Below are 20,775 nucleotides of genomic sequence, written 5' to 3'. Positions count from 1 at the left end.
TGGTCAGTTCTGGGATCCTATTCGAGTATACAAATCTCCCCATTGATGAAAACAGGGAATTGTGTTATTGTTAGAGGAGTGTGTTATTGTGGGAGAACTTTTGGAGGGCTTTTCACAACATAGTATAAGAGCACTACTTGATTCAGATGACTTTATTGAAATCAGGCATTTTTTATCGCTATCGAGGTCATCCAGTAGGAAACACCAGCAGTCGTTTGTCTGATGTAGTAATGGCATGCCTTTCAGAACTCATAATGCATGCATGACACCATTCCCAAAAATAAAGAATAGTAGGTACAAGGGGGGCTAGAGTGTACTGGAGTATTGCTGTAAGTTTACCTTCTGTCTGTTTGCATTTTCATGTGATGATATTCAGTAATGATGAGTTTCATCCCCCAGGCGACAGTTACGCCTGTTATCTGTGTAGTTACTCATACCTTCAATGCCGCCAGGTGTCTTTTCAGGCCTGGGGCACACATCTCTAATGCTGTGTTGCCCATTGTCTGGTCCTAACGTCTAACAATAGTGAAGTCATGAAGCACATCATCCCCCATCTTCAGGATTTTGGAGAGAATGCTGCCATTGCAGTTGGCAGTGCTGTGTTCAGCAGTTCAGTGCTGTGTTCGGTCATGGTGGCTGTGCCTTGAGTTTAAATCTGCACATATACCACCCCTCTAAACTTCCACTTATGACACATAGCTAATGATCAAATGTTTCAGCACTGACTCTTTAAGTTTCCAGGAAGTCCAGAAACATTTAGTCTACAATCGCTAGAATTGCAAACACAATAACGGTGATGGTGTCGTGGTTATGTTATTAAGGGGAGAAAGACTTTGCTTTCTTGAAAACATTGATTGGATAAGTGGCCACACATTTGTTAGTGTTAAATAATCCAATCATCTCGCCAGCTTCTTTGTTTTGATAGTCTCATCTTTGGCTAACTGATTGGATCGAATATAACATGAGCCCATTCAAGCCTCAGTCATATTTTAATTGGGTATCTAAGACTCCTGAGTGCAGATGAATTGATCAGCTGTACTCTCGACCACATTCAGACTCTTCCCCTCCCCTGACGCCTCCACGTGGGTGTTGAGATGTTGATGAGGCTGCATTGTAGCGTCACAGGGGGGTCCTCCTGTAGCCCCTGTGCCTGAAAGCCTCGGTCTGAATGGGGCGGTAGGCGAGTGGGTATGGGGGGTCACCACATCCATGAGACTCTACTGTGTGTGTGTGTGTGTGTGTGTGTGTGTGTGTGTGTGTGTGTGTGTGTGTGTGTGTGTGTGTGTGTGTGTGTGTGTGTGTGTGTGTGTGTGTGTGTGTGTGTGTGTGTGTGTGTGTGTGTTGGGGTGGCAGATGGTGGTGGCAGTTTCGTTGTTATCCTACCGGAATGACATTTTTTTTTTTATTGATCTTTAAAAAAGAAAAACGGATGATACCTTTTTAGGTATTACAAATATGCATGAGTACAAGTCTGTTTGCTGTTCTTTAGAGCTCCACAGAGCAAGGCTTCAGTCATATTGCCATCCTTGCTCTCCATTTAGCTCGGTAATGGCCGCTGTGGTGTGGTTAGTCTTGGCATGGCTCTGGCCGCCTGTCTGTGGCTTTTCAGGGTAAAGAGCCATTTTCAATCTCTCCAATTTGAACACTAAAATAGACCAGGAGGCCTGGCTGGCTACTGAAGACACCTATCCCAGCCCTCACACTGCTTGCTGCACGAAATGGCAAATATTTTCTTAATAATTTCTTAATCTCCATGCATAGCGTAGAGGATGCAGATTTTGTCCGCATCTTATAGCGAACTCCCTAATATAATCGTCTTTACTATTTTAACTGCTACTCTATCTACAACATTCTGTGAAGTTAGTTACAAGTTGTATGAAAGTGTGTAGTTAACAAAAGGTTGTAACCCACAGGGTTATGTTAATTTTCACGTTACAATTGAACTTGGATTGCCATATCATTTCCTCCAGGGCATCGTATATTTTATTTATTTACTGGTTGAGATCAAGCTAGTGAAAGGAAAGGTCTGTGGCAAAGGCAGTGTGAATAAAGCCATTCGTGAAAGAGATTCTTTCCAGTGCTAGTTTATGGAAAGTGCAACTTATCGAGCCATCCCACCCAATAAACTCTTTATAGATGTACTGAGCGGATGTTGTTAATATATTTTTATGCATTGTATGTCACATACTTTGCCAAATAATGCGTATAATCGTGTTGGGGGGGGGGTTGGAAAGAGTTTGGATCAAGTGTGGAAATGGTTGACATCAAGCTAATTTAAATCCAATACGCAAGAACACAAACGTTTGGGTAAATTTGAATAAAATGCTGTTTATAGAGCAGAGCAAAACTATTTGCCCAATAACAATTTCCATCCAGTTTATGGGGCAACCTTCATCTGTGTGAATGGAAACGAGCACAATGCCATCTTCTCCCTGGTTTTGTTTACAAGTGCTGCCTTTACAGCTGGTAATAATTACATCCATTCCGTATACTAATCAACAAGAGCTTATTATGTTGTGGAATATCTGGCTTGGCTAGAAGAGCCACAGGCCTTGAAGGCAAGCCTGGACTCTGGTGAGGTTGTAATCGGTAGGTAAAACAGGATACGTTAAAAGCCTTTTAGGTTGCGTAATATCACACAGGCATTAAAACACAGGAGCTCGACATCTGATTCTGCAGCAACTAATTAAGACCTGGCTTGTGCGTCACTGTAAACTAATTCAGTTCATGTTTTAGTACTGAGGTGTTAAATATGCAGCCTGCATCTTCCAAGAGCGCTCTGCACTTCCATATGAGACAATTGAGGCTCTTCTTGGTAGGGCTGAACGATCTATCGTTTTCGACCGAAAATCGCGATCTCAAGCATTACGATTTTGGGATCGTCAAAGCTGCGTTTTTTATTTTTTTAAATATATTTTACAAAAGTGCAATTATTTTGATGCTGATGAGCCATTGAAGCAAGTTTACTTAAGAAAGAGGGCTCCCTTTTTATTTGACTTTTTTGGTTGTTGTTTCTTAGGTACTTGAATAATCTTGCATTTGAAATCTGTTGCCAGCAGTTTTCATTATTGCATTACCTTAATGGAATTCATTGGTTATATTAATTTATACTGAAACTTGATTTAAAGAAAATAAATCGTAGTTGAAATCGAAACCGCAATCTCTACCAGAAAAATCGCAATTTCAATTTTTTCTTAAAATCGTTCAGCCCTACTTCTTGGTACCAAACTTGTGTGTTTGTCTAAGTAATAGAGGTCTTTCCCGTAATAATTATTATGTTACTATGTTGGTGGAACCTAGACTTCACCTACCAGAGACACCCTGGTTCTCCTCACAAAGGTTTATTTTTTAATCGTTGTATTTAGCATTCTGTTGGTGTTAGCCAGAACGGAACTGCTTACAGACATTATTTAGCATGCATTAACACTTTATGTTACATTGACTGTTATCGGTGCAAACCTCACCAGATTTAGTATAAAAGCCTGATGGGGATGAAGTACAATTGTGTTAATGTCTTGAGACTTGTTTGGGGCTCTGTGTATTCAAGATAAATATTTGTGGTGATAATTGAATCTGAATATGAAGACATAAAATGACAAAAACATCCACAATGTAGATTTTGTGGACTACCATTGCAAGTTAGATATCTTCAATCCCCTGCACGGCCCAGATTGGGAAGTGTGTGCACGTGGTGCACGTGTGCCGAGGGGACAACTGGAGGCCATACGCATGGACACTAACGCACGCACACAGACTGGACTGGGCCTGTTTCTGCTGGTTCCCTCCACGACCCTGTAGGCAGCTGTTCTACCAGCTGGCTACTCCGTCCACTGGAACAAGGCACATGGTCAGCAAGGTGTGTGTGTGTGTGTGTGTGTGTGTGTGTGTGTCAATCAGTGAAAGTTAGCTAGATAGCGTGCATGGCTAGCAGACGTGGTTCAGCAGCTGTCATGTCCCAGTCCGGCTCCGCCTGTGACCTCGATGTCACCCAGATACATTGGCCCACTTCCCCATTGTCTTTAATCTCGCTAAACACAGTCTAGTCCTCTGTCCCTATTAACCCTTCATTCCGTCCTTCCTGCATACATAGCGCATTAATAACGGAACATGTGGACTTTGAACTGTAAGGTCGCAGACGCAAGTCTCGTCTCGAGCACGTCCTAAATCACTATACCAGATTCGGGCGAGATTTTAATCTGCAAAGCGGTTCACGGTTTCGGGATACGTCGGCCATTCTTCGGGGTCTGCGGTGGATCAGGCTCGCGGGTCACGGATGGCTTCCTGCCGGTGCCAGGGAGACTGGTGGCTCCCCTGGCCAGGGCCACGGCTCTGCCCCTGGCCTCGCCTCCCCTCCCGCCTCTTGGCCTGCTGCGACCGGCCCCTCCGGTGAGGAATGGAGGCCCTGGACTGTTGCCTTTTATGGCGAGAGACTTGGACCTGGGAGACGCCACTGAGCATGTGCGGGAGCTGTGTGACATACTGTGCGTCCGCTGGAACACCGTTTTTTTTTTCCTCTTTTAATAATTCTAAAAACCAACGGTTTGGATTTTTTTTACCTCGCCTCGCCACACAGATGTGAGAGGCGTTTCCATGGATATAGACAGGAAATGACTCGCGGGAAACGGAATGAGATTAAAAGGAATGAGGTGTGGGTGGGTTTGGGGGGGGGGGGGGTCAGTCAGTCAGTCGACCTGACTGAAAACCTTTACGACGTTGTTTTTCCGATCATGTTCCTCGTGGAGCTCCATCTGACTGGCGAGACCGAACATGCTTCGTACCAAACCACAGTCATCTGCGGTCCAAACACACCTTGTACCGTCTCCAACGCACTCCAACAGACGGGGCCTTCTCCGAGACGTACACGTCGACTCGGGGACAGGAGGAAAGGGAAAGGAGAACCAGGTGGTGTTCGCTCATTAATAATTAGCCACCACTGAGTGTAACCTGCAGCGTCTTCCTTGGTTTTCAACGAGGCTGAAGCCAAGCCCAGCCGACGGAGGATGGGTACGGAGGGAGGACTCTGCCAGGGTGAATCATTACCCAGGGACGGAGAACCAGTGTGTGTGCCATGAGCCGTAAACGGCCGAAATGCCGCCAAAGGGCCCTTTATTTTTATGTAGCGCTGGCAGTTCACTCTCGATAGTTTGATGAGTCACCGGGTGATCGTGCGATGATGAACACCGAGGTCTGCGTCGAAGGCTCTGCAGCACATATGGGGGGCTTTCTCCATCTGTTTCTACTGGGGAGGGCGGCGCAAGCTTCATATACTGCTAGTAAAACAGACGGTAGTCTGGCTCGTAAGGCCGTGACGGCACCCCGTCATGTTTGCTGCTTGTTTATGAGTTCCCATGGATATCTTCTTGGCTTATGCGTTCTCTGCCTCCCACTCTCTCTTGTGCTCGCTATATATCTCCCTCGCAGACCTTACACCGTCTGTGATTCTGGCTGCTGAATGTCTATGTATTTGTGGGAGATTAAAAGCTCAATGAATTCATTGAGTCTTCAACAACTACCCACACTTCTGAAACGAGCTAGCCGACTCAGGACATCGATGCTGCCTGGAAGTGACATCATCACTTGTGCGACACCGGGTGTGAGAAAGAGGGTCCTCTTGGTAACAGCCAAGGGAGAGAGACGAAGACCCCCTAGAACTCGCATGGGCCAGAAACGCCAGAGCCGTTTTGTCTGCAGCAATCTGTATCGCTATGGAGTCAGTGGCTGACAGGGTGTGTGGTGAGGGGGGAAGGCAAGGTTGCTGAGGTTATGGCCCTGGAAGTGTAAGTGGGGTGTGATATGACATCCCCATGGTGAAAGTAGCAGTGGAAGTCCAAGACGCTGGGGGGATGGGGGGGTTTGGTGGTTGAGCTTCCTAACTACGGGTCAGAGGTCATAGTGCGTGACCACTGGGCTGTGTTCTTCAGACACAGCCCTTGGGCCTGTCACTCGTCCAGGGCACGACGCTGTAGCTTTACCCCACACAAGCTGCCTATGTATAGCAGTGTAAGGGTATGTGTCTGTTAACCACAGTCCGACATTAGGAATAGATCTGCACACTGCTTGACTCGCCACCTGCCATGGCTCTGACCTCACACTGGCAGGACTTGAATATAGAGGTCTGTAATGTATGTTTCGCTGTTTGACGTGATTTCTAGCGTGAATTTATGTTTAATGCCAACAGAGGTTCTTCTCTTGCCGTTGTTATCACACAGGAGATCTTCCTTTTCATTGCCCTGACAGCCAATCAAAAAGGGTTCTACCATTTTTAACCCGCCTTTTCGTTCTCCTTACAGGAAGTCCAAGACGAAGCCCAACGGGAAGAAGCCCCCGGCGGAAGAGAAGAAGCAGTACCTAGAGCCAGAGTTCACAAAGATCCGCGTGCTGGACTTCGACGTCAAGGAGCTGGTGGTGCTGCCCAGGGAGATAGACCTCAACGAATGGCTAGCGAGCAACAGTAAGTGTGTGTGTGTGTGTGTGTGTGTGTGTGTGTGTGTGTGTGTGTGTGTGTGTGTGTGTGTGTGTGTGTGTGTGTGTGTGTGTGTGTGTGTGTGTGTGTGTGTGTGTGTGTGTGTGTGTGTCTACGATATCATTTTGTAAACAAATAGCAGATAAGAGCATAGCATTTACACTTTATTATAAGATAAAGTGTAATTAGATAATTAATGTTGTGTTACAACTAGGGCTGCCACTAACCATTGTTTCAATAGTATTCATTAATATATAAAATATTGTATTGATTAGTCTAAATTACATATTTTCTGTATACATAAAGAAAAAGGAAGGATGAAACGAAATATTTAATATTTAACTTTTTTTCCTTTACACAAAACCTTTCGTTATATTGATCGCACTTGGTCAAACGTTATATATATGAGATTCCCTACCTGGACATATGCTTGACATAATATGGCAGAAATGAAATAACGCCGTAGTATACAAAACAACGTGCAATGTGAATCAGAGTAGAGCAAGGCCTGATTCTACTCTTGACAGGACCTCGTCAACACTCCTTCATTGAACAATCAGAGGCAAGGGAATGGAAGACACAAAGGCTCCCTTCTGATAATTACACGTTGGTCATTTGTTTCATAAACCAGAATAGACCGCACATGTTTTATCACCGAGCTACTTCCTCTCTTCTGTCGTCACGAGGTGGGGGGGGTTTGGCTCCGCATCAATCGCCCATTGTTTAAATATTTAAACTTTAATGCACGGCAAACCAACGCAAGGTGTATCAAAGGAAAGCCGTGCCGCACAGGAGCCATAGGAACGCAGTGGCCCTGGGCGGTCTGACGGGCCCCCAGTGGGGATGGGGCCTTCTCTGACAGACCGCCTTCCAGAGGGGAGAACCTGTACGTCTTCTCCCAGGTGTTCACGCGTGGTGGGGTGCTGCTGGGACATGCTGTAGACTTTATGTGAAACAAAAGGCTGTTTTGTTGTCTGCCAATTTTAAGTGTTTTTGGTACTTTTTTGAAGCTTCCGTCTGGGGAAACCCCAGACGGAAGCTTCAAAAAAGTCCCAAAACAAAACAACATAACCTCCTTCGGTAGAAGACTCAACGAGCTTAGGGAATCTGCAGGCGTTGACTGGAGAAGCTCAATTAAATTACTTTTTTTAGAACTGAAGAAACATGCGTCGATTACACATTTACGTGGATGCGTTTTCAGCGTCATCCACACATTATTATGACTCTGGTTTGTTCTCAGGGTATTGCTTCAAGGTCTCTCCCTTTTGCTATGGGCTCGTCATCGGTATACGATGTTATCCTGGTATCAAAGCTGTCTAGAGGGAAGCCAAGGGTTTAACAGGGTCCAGGGTCGCCCCAGATACACACAGGCCTAGACATGCTCCCACAAATCCTGCATACTTCAAGAATCCCTCCGAGCGATCCGTGGTTATATAATGATGTTTACCCAACGCCGTGTTAAATCCTCGTTATCGATGGCAAGCATCTGCTCTGGAGTCTTTCTCTGTTTTGCAAACCTTTTTAGGCCTTAGCTGTATTGTGTCTAAGCATGCTGTGATTCTGTAGGTTGTACAGGGCATGGTACGGAAGCATATCTCCTTCTTTCATTTTGATTATAAAGCGTTGCATGACAAATTTAGCTCTGGCTTAAACCCAGAACATAAGCCAGCTTGTTTAGGTCTGAATAATACTTTGACTTAAAATGCGGCCCTTAACAAGATTTCTTGATTTGATTTATTTTAATTCAGGCAAAGCCACTTCACACTAACACTTCCCTCGAACTGAAAAAGTATGCGTGGGTGGAAAGTCATTTTCCATAAGTAGATCACATGTGCTTTCAGAAATACCTGTTTGAGAGACAGGCTGACTAAATTACCGGTGAATGCGTGCTAAGATTGTGGCTACCGCCCTTTTCCTGTTATTCATGTTTCCTAGTGTGAGGTTAACGCAAGCCTCGTGTGTTTGTCACATGATGGGATCTGATAAGACACGCTTTGAGAGATGGTCCATTAATGTCATTAACACACTGTCTCCCCCTCTTGGGGTTGGACATTTGGCATTTGGTGATAAACGATTTCCTCTTTGGTAATTGAGGTCAGTCCTTGATGAGCAGCTTAGCCATTTGTTTAACCATATCATTTATACTATGATATAATAATTTCATATTGGTATTTTTGTTGGGATGTGGGTTCATGTTCTTTATGGTTTGATTTTGACTTGTAGTATCATCTCATCCTATTTTATTGCCATGGAATTTATTTTTTTAGCCTTTTACATTATTTGTACATTCTAGATGGCAACCTTGATGCCAAACAGAAGGCTAAACTTGTTCATATAATGTTTATTTCTCTTTGCATGCTTTTGAAGAGAGCTAGTGCTAGGGGTGAACTTTCACTGAATCTTTGCACAAACGACCACATTTGTTGTGTTGTTTTCCCCAAGAACCCCACAGCTGCGTTTCTTAATTAGAACTTGAAAGTGGGTCGTCCAATGAGAGCGCTCACACCGGCACCCCCACACGGTCGCACTTTGACCCCCCGCACCGCTCTGAACCCTGGCCGTGTGCCATCCTCCCCTGCCACCCGTTATTCAAACAAAGGACGACCAGTATGTGGTCCTGTCTGCTCCGTGCTGCCGCCCTAGCCAGGGCCCTGCGGGCCGTCTGGGGCACGCCCGTCCTCACACTGGAGCCCGTCTGGAACCCACCCACACCCAGAGCGGACCTGACAGCCACCCACTGCCTCCACGCTGGCGTGATATTGCATTCCTGTCATTAGGCTGTCTGATAGGTGCATCCAGGTGGACTCACTGCGCTGTGCTTCCTTCCCCAGCAACGACGTTCTTCAACCTTATCAACCTGCAGTACAGCACCATCTCAGAGTTCTGCACCGGGGAGACCTGTCAGGCCATGACCGCCTGCAACACGTGAGTCCTCCCCTCCCATGTTCTTCATGTCCGGTGCCCCGCCCCACCTGGGGAAGCCGTGTTAATGGGAGCCGCGCCCCTTTTAATGGGGTCTCAGAGGAGTGTGCTGAACTCCAGTCGGGACGAGGCAGCGCTCATGGGCCTCTCAATCCTAACTCGTCGTCGGTCCCGTTCATGTCACCAACCGATCCCCCTGAATAAAACGATGCGCTGTACAGGCAAAGCCCTGGATCTGAGCGCAGCCCGCCATAAATGTATTTACATACAGTGTGTCCCCAGACGTGGTCAAGCACCCCTCTCCGCCTGGGGTTGGATGTCAAATGCCATGGCCTGAGGGCCACCGCACTGTTTACCTTTAGGGTGGTCTCGTCCCCCCCCTGAGGGTGGACCCTCGGGCGTAGAGCTACAGTAGTAAAGAGCCGCTAGACACTTGGAACACGGGCCCTATTCACTGCATGTTAACAGGAGGGCGGTGGCAGAATGGACGTATTTATACAGCTAGTTGAGTCTGTCCGGGTGTGGCTCCTTCTGTGTGTATAAGAGCCCCCCAACCTTCATACAGCATCAGGAGAAGCCAGATCAGCCACCGCAAGTGGTAACAACTCACTAAACTTATACTAAATGTATTCATATAGCCACATTTCATGCACACATAAATGCATAACGCATTAACACACATTTAACATCCTTAAACCAAATGAAAGAGAAACCGTAATGTATTGTTATGAACAAAATAACCAACATTAATTTATGCATTCATTCAATACACAAACACACACCCAACACGCACACATTCTATTCACATAGACCTGCATGTATTTACATTCTAAGCACCTACATTCTCACACTTTTGGCACATGGTTTAAAATGACACGTGTTGGAAGGTGTTCCCACGACCCCCACACGTGCGTCATAATGACAGAGAACTCACAACAAGACGTTTTTCAAAAAATGTCACTGATGGCTCCGTTGACAAAGACAAATAAGACACGACGAGCATGTTTCACCAGCCTCCCCTCCAGCGACCACAACCCGTACAGCGTGAGAACAAACCCTGCCTCTGGCATGTCGAACCACTTTAATATCTGGTCTGCTATTCTAGGGGTTGTCTGCCTGGGTCTTGTTCCTGAACTCTTGTACAGATGCATGGTACTAAAGATTTATTTGGGTACTAAAAGAGTGTTTATTGTAGCGATAATGTTAACCATTAGTTGAAGCGAGCCATGACACTTGGGTTGAATATTTCATATAGGCTTGTATGATACTGGATATGATAAGTAATGGCAACAATATGTTTGCTGTTAAATTTCTGTGTTTTATGTAGTGTATTAACTTTAGACGGTTAGATAAACATCTCTTTATATTTAATATATAAAGTCGTTTAACAGAGCATGCATCAGCCCTGGCTATCTATCTAGCGACTCGACTTTTTAATTCATACTTTTACGGCCTTTCCTATTAGAGGTAAACGGTATTCTAGCCACAGAGGATGAAGTGCCCGGGCCCTAGCCCAGCCTTGAGTTTCCATACAGGGTCTGCCTGTCTGTGTCAGAGAACACAGTGTGGCTGGCCCCCGCCCCAGGCTAAGCCCTGCGCTATTTTAGGCAGAAAATGTTTCCATGAGCTCTGAGGCAGCGGAACCATTTGGTAGTTATTTAGACTCATTTGTGTGTCTTTCCCTCTCTTGTATAGCAGCGTTGTCTGTGTGACCTTAGGTCCACGGCAGCGGTTTAGTGGGTCCTTGTTGTGGTTTTAAGAGCGGAGGGTAGCTTGGTTAAAGCAGAGCTCTAATCCTGTCAGAGCATTGTCCTGCCAGGTTCCCAACGCTGTGCCTGTGGTCAGCCCTAGCTGCTCCGCGGAGTCAGAACCGGCCACGCTCGACATTCCTCAGGATTTGTCATGTCTGTCCGCCCCCCCCCCCCCCCCCCGCCCCCCTCCCATGGCCCACATGGCGAGCAAACCCTCAGCCCTGACGGAGACATCCCAGCCAACACCTCTGTTCTCCGTTAGCCGGGACAGGACACCGTGGCTGGATAGGCTTCTCATTTCGCCGCGCTATGTTGTTCCACCACAGATAATCGGCTGATTCATTTACATGGTCTGTTTGCAGGCGCAATCTCTGATCGTCAGCCGCAGTCCGGCTGTGTTTTGCATTGTGTGTATCCCAAACCGTTTAATAGTTGATTGCGCTCGCTGTGAGAAGGATCCAACACCTTCAGACCTATTTGAGAGTCGTCTCCTCTGGCTCTGCTATGATGTTTCTGCTCCTCTTTCTTCCGCTCTTTCCCCAGAGGAATCCAAGCCCAAGTGGAGTATCATTGGTCTACTAATCCCCGCCGGTCTTCCTCCCCCTCCCCAATGTGCTAGTGAGATTAGCATGTGGCTAGTGAGATTAGCATGTGGCTAGTGAGATTAGCATGTGGCTAGTGAGATTAGCATGTGGCTAGTCTAACATTCAACCTCCTAGCTCTCTCCTCGGTTACACGGTTCTTATAACCGGGTCGCCCTGTCCGGAAACGTTTGACCAAGAGGAGAATCTCTCTCTCTCAAGTAGCCCGCATGGGCGAGTGTCTCGTTACGGTGGAAATGAAAAGCCCGGAGCTATGAGGTCGCCAAGTCCACTGGAATACCAATAGTGTCAGGCCACTGCTTCTGACAGGAGCTGGCTGCTTGGAGGGGAGTGGTCAGACTGTGACCTGAGGCCTGGCGGTTCATCATATGTTGGGATGCAATCGGATCATTATTAGTCTTGATGTCACGGTTATCAACACCAAACCAAGAGGAATAGGGTTTTTCTGGAAGGACGAGTGGACGTGCTCCCCTCCTATGACCTTTCGCTCCGAGAGGTCAAGCCCACCTCTAGAGTGAGGCTACTTCCTCCTAGGGATGGTCCCGCCCACCTCTAGAGGGAGCCTACTTCCTCCTAGGGATGGTCCCGCCCACCTCTAGAGGGAGCCTACTTCCTCCTAGGGATGGTCCCGCCCACCTCTAGTGGGAGCCCACGTCCGCCAATCAGAAGGCTTGTGCGTCAGACAGGTTCTCCCAGTATGAGGCAAGAGAGGAAACTCCGATTACGGCAATAATGACGAGAGACAGGTTTCAACAAATGACTGGATCGTCTTATCAGGGAGGTGTGTGTGTGTGTGTGTGTGTGTGTGTGTGTGTGTGTGTGTGTGTGTGTGTGTGTGTGTGTCAAAACACAATTTTAAGTTTTTATTCACAATAGTATTTATAGTGATTACTCTTCTTTGATCCTTTTTATTTAAAATTTTGTCCCTGCTCTTGTTTTTTGTTTTTTTTCTAAATCCTGTCGCGGCTGCCGCGTTTGTTTCACTCTACATCCTGTGTCTATCTATGACCAATAAGCTCCTGCATCTTGACTCTCTGGGGCTGAACCGTGACCGAACCACTCCTCTGTCCACAGGATATACTACTGGTATGACGAGAGGGGGAAGAAGACCAAGTGTACCGCTCCGCAGTACGTGGACTTCGTCATGAGTCTTTGTCAGAAACTGGTCACAGATGAGGAGATCTTTCCCACAAAATACGGTGAGTGCCTGTAGGCCCCTCTGCAGCATGTTCCCCCACTCACCCTCTCACACTCAAAGCAATGCCACTGCCCTCTGCTGGCCCGGTGGAGAGTTACACCTGGAAGTGTGGACCTTTAGGCTCGTGTCAGTTACGATAACGCTATGAACAAGGACTAACAGACTCAAGAACAGTTTTCTTCCCTAAAGCCATTACCACCCTGAACTCACACATGCACTGACCTCATGAACTTTCCCCCTCCAGCCCTCCCCCATTTATTACTTTTTGCCCGTTATTAGATTTGTATTTTTATATTCTACATGTGTATGCACTGGGAAGGAAAGGCTTTCAATCTCATTTTACTACGTATAGTGACAGTAAAAGGCATTCATTCATTCATTCCTGTTTGAAGGACAGTACATGAACCTTAACGAGTCCTTCTGTCCCTTTCCCTGCAGGCAAGGACTTCCCCAACTCGTTCGAGTCGCTGGTGAAGAAGATCTGCCGGTACCTGTTCCACGTGCTGGCCCACCTGTACTGGGCCCACTTCAAGGAGACGGTGGCGCTGGACCTGCAGGGACACCTGAACACTCTGTACGCACATTTCATCGTTTTCGTCCGGGAATTCAACCTGGTGGACCCCAAGGAGACCTGCATCATGGACGACCTGTCCGAGGTCATCTGCACCCCCGCGCCCCCCGCGCCGCCCGCCCCCCCCTCCGCCACCACCTCCTCCTCCTCCCCTTCCTCACAAAACCACGTGACGGAGAGATGAGCAGGCCTGGAGGTGGGACTCACCATCCCCCCCTCCCCCCCCCCCCCCCGCTTCCACAGGGTGGGGAGAAGAACAGATAGCAGAGAGAGAGAGAGGAAGAGGGAGGGGGAGGAAGAGAGGTAGAGGAAGAGAGAGAGAGAGGAGAGGAGAGGCCTGGCTCTGAGCCAGCAGGACCTGGAGCCCTCCCCCCCCCCCCCCCCCCCCCTATGTTTCGCTCTGACACCCACCCAGCAGCCGGGCCGCAGAGGGGGAGGGGGTTTCTTGTCCTGGGGGGGGGGGGGGGTGAAGGGTTAGTCTTGCCAGCAGGAAATGGCGTGAGTGTTCCTCCCCCAGGGGTGAAAAGCCCCCTCCCGTCTCCTCCCCTCTTTAACTAGGAACAGAAACTATGTGCGTTTTATTATTTTCTTGTTTATGTTGGAGTTTTATTCAGTTCTCGTTTTTATTTTATTTCTCCTTTTTCCTTTTTGTTCGTTGACCCGTGTCGGGGCCGGTGGGTCGGTGAGGCCCCCCCCAACAAGGCCCTCTGCTTTGCTTTGTACAGTGTTCATGTGTCATGTGTGGGTAAAACCATCTCTGTTAACCCGCGGGCACGCCACCGCCCCCTAGTGGCGCGCCACCGCCCCCTAGTGGCGGGCCATCGCCACCGCCCTCTAGTGGCGCGCCACCGCCCTCTAGTGGCGCGCCACCGCCCTCTAGTGGCGCGCCACCGCCCCCTAGTGGCGGGCCACCGCCCCCTAGTGGCGGGCCATCGCCACCGCCCTCTAGTGACGCGCCACCGCCCTCTAGTGGCGGGCCACCGCCCTCTAGTGGCGCGCCACCGCCCTCTAGTGGCGGTAGTCAGAATGGACGTAGAAGGCCACCGTGCTGAACAGTCGGGAGCCACATTATTGCCTAATGCGGGGGTTGGGGGGCGATATACTAGCCAATCACTGTTTGTGTTGTTGAAAGCGCTTCCTACTCAGGATATGAGAGATTATGTCACTGCTGCCGGAGGGAGGCCTCTCCCTCTCCCTCTCTCTCTCTCTGCCGTGTTTCTTTCATTTATTACGATGCTCTCTCGCCCTCACGTTGTCCCCTCGGTCTCACGTAACACCAAACCGCTCCCCGTCCTCCATATTTACAGACGTCGATGATGTATAACTACAGCCACATATTTAGCGGGTGCGTCCCTACGAGCTGCCCCGCCCTAGTGACCCCGCCCATGTAGGGCAGCGTACCCACAGAGTGGCGGCGCCGTCGGAGCAGGGAGAGAGAAAGGAGAAGCTAAAGATTGTATGATAGAAGATGTACTCTCACCAGAGAGCCGCTCGCTACCAGGAAGACTGCACCGCTCTGAACCTGTCCCAGGGGGGCTGTCGCCGGCCCACCCTGGGGGGCCAGAGCTCCACGGGGGTGCGGGCGGGGGGGGGTCCCCTAACCCCCAGTCCCTTTAGCTCAAGGACAAGGAAATTCTGCAATGTCCGCAGGCCCCGGCGGAGGGTGGGCAAGGGGGGGAGGGGGGGGGGTGCTGGGTGCTGCTGCTCCTCCGGTCTACTCTGCTGTTTCTGTATCACTGAAGTCCCAGGAAATGACATCGTCCTCGCGGTTCCTCCTTAGCGCCAACGCAAAACGTTAACCTCCTTTTTTGTTTTGGTTTTCTTTTAAGATGGATATTTCTTCATTTTTTTTTACGTTTTTCATTCAGAAAACAAAAGGAAATGAGGCGACTTCATAGGAGGTGACGGCGTGGGCCGTCGTGGCCGCGTCGCCGTCGTTACACTTGTATAGAAAATGCACATTCTGCTTGGACTTCACTGTGCGGCATGGCCAGCAGCTCCCCTCTGATTGGATGATTCTCCTTTTTAGTTTATTTATTTTTTTGTTTTTGTTTGCAGGGTTCCTCAGTTCTGGCTTTTATTTTTATGTATTTTAATTATTAACTAAGTTAAAAGCAATTAAATATTTTAAACTCTGCAGATTATAATCTAATAAAATACAGAAATGCCAAACGTGTGTCGGTCTGTGGTTGTTTCTCTCTCGTGTGTGTGTGTGTGTGTGTGTGTGTGTGTGTGTGTGTGTGTGTGTGTGTGTGTGTGTGTGTGTGTGTGTGTGTGTGTGTGTGTGTGTGTCCGGTTATTTTTGGTTGTGTATCCAAACTGCAGCAAAGATCCAAGTTGATGGCATTTTATATATATTAGACTTTATTTGAGGCAGTTATGTTAACACTTTGATACGCATTCCTTACAACATACACATTGTAGAATTGTCAATCGGAATCTGCCGCATCTCATAGTCCACAGCATTCTATGCAGGCTAATAATGCCATGCAGAAAGAGAAAGTCATGTTTTAATTCAGCATCAAGCCAATGGGCTTTGTAGTAGTTGTATTTGGATCATCTTGTGCTATTCGTTTGCATGCTTTGTGTATTCTTTAACAAGTACAGAAGAACCAGGTACATTTCAGTCTTTCTTGAAATTAAAATTCCAATGCATAGAATTTTTACCAAACAACTTTAAAGGGTACACCGGTATTATACAACAGGTGTGAGTGTGATTATCCCTTACAAGCCGTTTTGAAAATCTGCCTCTTCTGACAACACAAGTGGGCGGGTCGACCTAGGTGTATGGTGGATAGATCAGAAACGTTGGCTTCAGTCCACTGGGTAGGCTTGTAGACTGATCTATCCCTCTTTAATTGGTCCATGGATCTATCCAGCACACATCTAGGTGGACACGCCATGTCAGCAGAGGCCGATTTTCAAAACGGCGTGTAACGGCAAATCACACTCACACCTGGTGGCATAATATGTCACCTTTAATTGTAGCTGTTGCTAACTGATGATGAAGCTCTGCTGTTTGTGTACTGCGCCAAGAAGCTTCCGCTTTCTCACCGCCGCCCTCGAGGTGGTGCCCTCCTTCGTCTTAAAATGCGCAATGCCTCCAGTCTCGTCGAAGGTCTTTGCGCTGCAGCACGGCGTCGGCACCCGCACGGTGTGGCCGAATTTGGAGTAGTCCACCGCGTACATGCCCTCTTCCTCGGAGACTGTGGGCACGAAACGCTGCCCCCACAGGATCTCCTCCGACACGTACGACGTCCGCGCCTGCGTGGTGATGCCCGTCGTCTCCACCACTCCCTCGAGCACCACGATCACCTCGATGTCGTCGTGCTGCAGATCCGACGCCGACACCTGGTATAGAGGACTCTCTTTCTCGATCACGTGGCATATGATGAGTGGGGACACCAGAAAGAGGCCGTTCGTGCCGATTGGGTTGTCCAAGTGGATGTCGATCTGGTCCAGAGGCACCACCTCGCCCTCACTCGTGCTCGTCTTCTTGACCACCTGCATGCGCACGGTGGCGCTGATGATCATGCTTTTCCTCAGGTCCCCGATGCGGACCATGAAGCACAGCTTGCTGTTCCGGATGGAGATGACCGCGTGTTTACTGAAAATCAGGGTTTCGGCGCGCCGATTGGCCTGCGCGGTTTTCATGAAGATGCAACCCAGCATGATGGCGTTGATCACCAGCCCGACGATGTTTTGGACGATGAGAATAATTATAGCGGACACGCATTCTTCTGTGACCATCCGGCCACCAAAACCGATGGTGACTTGGATTTCTATGGAGAGGAGGAATGCCGAGGAGAACGACTGGATGCCCGTTACGCACGGGATAAACTCGTCCCCTGTGTCATCCAAATCGCCGTGCGCGAAGGCAATGAGCCACCAGATCATCCCAAAAAGCAGCCAACTGCAAAGGTACGACATGGTGAAGATGATCAGTGTGTGGACCCATTTTAAATCCACGAGGGTGGTGAAAACGTCCTGAAGGAAGCGGCCCTGCTCGCGGATGTTCGTGTGGGCCACATTACAAGTTCCGTTCTTGGCGACGAACCGAGCCTTCCTCTGGCTCGCCTTGAACTTGCTGCTGGGCTGCTGGACTTCTTCGGACAGGCGCGTCAGTAAATAGTCCTCTGGAAGGAGTCCTTTCCTGGACAACATAGCGCTCCCATACTATGCCCACTTTTCAGCTTTGAAGAAACCGAATCGCAGTCGATCGACGGCAGGGAGAGGAGTCGGTCGGTCACCCTCAATGTTTGGAGCTATGCGCGCCCCCCTCACTGTACCGCCTCACCCTCAACCCCCCAGGGCAGGCGTTAGTCGGCTGGTCCCACCAGAAGACCCCTCACTTGGCATGACAGTTGTCCCTGTCACTCATCCCAACACCTCGGCGCGGGTCCTTTGTATATCACCGGAAAGTCGCGCCGTTCCCAAAGAGATTATTTAAAACATATGAATAAAAACCAACGTAGATATATCCATACCTGAATTCACAGTAAAGGATGTGATGCTAAAGTAAAAGTGCGCGGCCGCGTTGTACCTTAGTTGATAGGGTACTTTTAAAAAAAACTACGCCCCCTCCCTCCCCCTGCTTAGTCAGGCATTTCGATTAGCCAGAGAAACCCGAGAGGGGGACATAAGAGGTGTATGGTGTCGGAGTGAGAGCGCCCCCCCCCCTTTCTGCGGCTCTACGATGCATCTCGAAGTGCATCGAGTGTTAAAACAAAACAATAATTTTGTTTGGATTTAATTTCTATTTCTTTATAGATCTACCAGGGGGAGAATGCGGAGATCCTATCGTCAGGATATATATATATATATAAAAAAGTCCCTAACAGTTATTGAATGCAGGGTCGTCTCTAGACGATTTTAGCAGGCAGGTGTGGCTCAGAATAACACAGCGGGAGCAATTCCAATGTGTACAACAAAATGCATTGTGTGGCAACGTGTGCTGTAAATCCTAATCCAACTCTTCAGTAACTTTCCCCCTGCCCAGTCACCTCCATATCCAGAATAACTGGATATTATTTTAGTGCCTGAAGTTAATTTCTTTCCATCGATTGTTCTGCCACCTTTCATTTTCCCCTCGTGACAGGCAAGGCAGAAGTCCGCTCAAAAAGCAACACTCAAACAAAAAGACCAAAACCATCCACAGCAAAGACAAACACATGTTAAAGTGATAATTTAGCTTATTTTATTAACAAAGAATTAATATTTTATGTACAAATATAATACATGATAAAAAAAAATTGGGGAAACGAAATATATATTCCATGGTAAGAATTGCACTTTGAACGTTGTCCTTCCTGTGTCGCCGGCGGTCCTCGCCGTACGAACGCCGCCGGCCCGCTACTTGTCGGCCCGTACGAAGGAGGCGAAGACGCTGTCGTCCTTCTCCAGCAGCGCGTGGGGCCGGTCGTACTCCAGGATGATCCCGCGCTTCATCACAATCACCAGGTCGGCGTTCAGGATGGTGTGCACGCGATGCTGCAACGCACAACCGCACCAGAGGGAGCGCTTTGAGAGGGAAGGGGCTCAGGGGGTTCAGGGACATAAATAGAACGGTCGCTGTTCAGCCGCCGTCAAGAGCGCTTTTGCAAAAGAGAACTGGGTCAGACGTCGTTCCATGGAAAGCACCGACACACATGCACATGATTCAGGGTTGCAGCACGCACAGAACCCCTCAAGGGCTTTCTGCGATGCTGTATTCTAACATCAAAGTCAAAATAGCACAGAAAACAGCACAAATGGCTTCTTTAGATGATGTGAAGTGCAGGCCTATCTCATGCTAGGGGAATGTTGGATGGGAACACCTAACAATCGACATCAATCCACCGACTGCAGCAAAGCAGAAACCAGGTCGGCCTGAGATTCAGTTGATTTGAGATGATCTTGAAATCGTGCACCAGCTTATTCTCTAACTGATCCTGCAGAGCAGAGGAAAGACCAGAGCTGCTGAGGGACAGAGCAGAGGACCGTCTGCGGGGTGTAGCCAGAAGCAGTGAAGCGGTGACCGCCGTGTATACTCACGGCTATAGTGACCACCGTCCGGTCGGCGAAGGCTGTCATCACCACCTTCTGAAGGATGCTCTCCTGCAGGGAGGACACAGGGACACGGTCAAACTGTCACCCTTTGCTCTCCATTATCACCAGACACCGTCCCCTATTGCATCTGTTTTACGCTTTAGTTATCCTAGAGTTGTACGCAATCCTCGTACAGAAATACAAAAGGAATTGGCAACTCGCCAAATAGTCATAGCAGGTTCATCAAAGATATAGCATCACATTGTTGGAGAGGGCGCTGCCTTGAGAAGCTGAGGAAGGCTTTTATTGTGAAGCCCTTGGTTTAAAGTACAGCCTCCCCGTGGAAGGCTCTGCTCTACTGCCCACAGGCCTGCAGCGCTGGCTCTCCCTCCCGGCCACAGGGCTGTGTGACAGGCCATTTAGACAGCGTGCATGTCACCTAAGTAGTCCACGCATGCATGTGTGTGTTCAACTGTGACAGATTGGGAGAAGTAGAGGCAAAATGACTGTGTGTGTGTGTGTGTGTGTACTTGAACACACAAATTCATGCATGAGCAATTCAGCCTGTACAAGGATTACCATAAGAAGTAGCTCGGGTTCTCCATATCATTTCTTATACACTGGAGGGGAAATCCCCCACTTCCACATTACTTTCTTTTATTTTTCTGTTTTAACGTAAATTATTCTCCAACTTTGTCAGACCCCTTTAAGTAGCCTATTTTTTTTTCCTATACATTCTTCCAACTGATAACAGCAACAGTTAGAAATCATAAATATATATCTTTCATATGTATAAAATGTACTTGGCGTCTATAATCAAAGTATATTATCGGGTTGTATAATGAACTGAGCCTGCTCTATTATTGTGTAGTATAACGGCATAGTATAGTAGAAGATAGTATTACATAGTATAGTAGTAGATAGTATAGTGTAGTCGTAGATAGTATAACATAGTATAATAGTACATAGCATATTGTAGCATAGTATAATAGTAGATCGTATAAAATAGTATAGCAGTAGATAGTATAGTTTTAGATGGTATAACATAGAGTAGTAGTAGATATTCTGCTGTCATATGGTAGTATAGTGACAGGTTATAAACGGTTGTATAACCACAGGGCCTCTGTCTCACTGTTGCCATGTCGATGGAGGCGGTGGCCTCGTCCATGATGAGGATGCTGCTCTTCCTGACGAAGGCCCTGGCCAGGCAGAACAGCTGCCTCTGGCCCTGGCTGAAGTTC

General features: G+C 48.1%; 3 protein-coding genes across 8 annotated transcripts in view; 1 reads left to right on the top strand and 2 right to left on the bottom strand.

Moving 5' to 3' along the window:
• The window catches only part of mob2a (MOB kinase activator 2a), a 50,606-nt gene extending 36,900 nt beyond the window's left edge, over window positions 1-13,706 (top strand). For all 4 annotated transcript variants that reach the window (XM_056597886.1, XM_056597885.1, XM_056597884.1 and 1 more), the window contains exons 2-5: window positions 6,291-6,451; window positions 9,295-9,388; window positions 12,813-12,937; window positions 13,375-13,706. In XM_056597886.1, coding sequence (XP_056453861.1) covers window positions 6,291-6,451; window positions 9,295-9,388; window positions 12,813-12,937; window positions 13,375-13,691 — 697 coding nt within the window. In that variant the 3' untranslated portion in view covers window positions 13,692-13,706. The remainder of the gene's footprint in view (window positions 1-6,290; window positions 6,452-9,294; window positions 9,389-12,812; window positions 12,938-13,374) is intronic.
• A 2,114-nt stretch (window positions 13,707-15,820) lies between these two features.
• On the bottom strand, window positions 15,821-18,057 carry kcnj11 (potassium inwardly rectifying channel subfamily J member 11). Its single transcript, XM_056598130.1, has one exon. The coding sequence runs from the start codon at window positions 17,669-17,671 to the stop codon at window positions 16,502-16,504; it is 1,170 nt and encodes a 389-aa protein (XP_056454105.1). The 5' UTR covers window positions 17,672-18,057; the 3' UTR covers window positions 15,821-16,501.
• Window positions 18,058-18,679: 622 nt separating this feature from the next.
• Window positions 18,680-20,775, bottom strand: part of LOC130388668 (ATP-binding cassette sub-family C member 8-like) — a 66,907-nt gene continuing 64,811 nt past the window's right edge. For all 3 annotated transcript variants that reach the window (XM_056598128.1, XM_056598126.1, XM_056598129.1), the window contains 3 exons: window positions 20,667-20,775; window positions 19,541-19,603; window positions 18,680-18,997 (listed from right to left, as the gene is read on the bottom strand). The exon at window positions 20,667-20,775 is cut by the window's right edge and continues 25 nt beyond it. In XM_056598128.1, the coding sequence (XP_056454103.1) occupies window positions 18,860-18,997; window positions 19,541-19,603; window positions 20,667-20,775 (310 nt within the window). In that variant the 3' untranslated portion in view covers window positions 18,680-18,859. The remainder of the gene's footprint in view (window positions 18,998-19,540; window positions 19,604-20,666) is intronic.

The sequence above is a fragment of the Gadus chalcogrammus genome, chromosome 9 (assembly GCF_026213295.1).
Source record: "Gadus chalcogrammus isolate NIFS_2021 chromosome 9, NIFS_Gcha_1.0, whole genome shotgun sequence".
NCBI classification, from domain to species: domain Eukaryota; kingdom Metazoa; phylum Chordata; class Actinopteri; order Gadiformes; family Gadidae; genus Gadus; species Gadus chalcogrammus.
The sequence above is the reverse complement of the archived record's forward strand: the minus strand, read 5'-3'. Positions and strand labels throughout refer to the sequence as shown.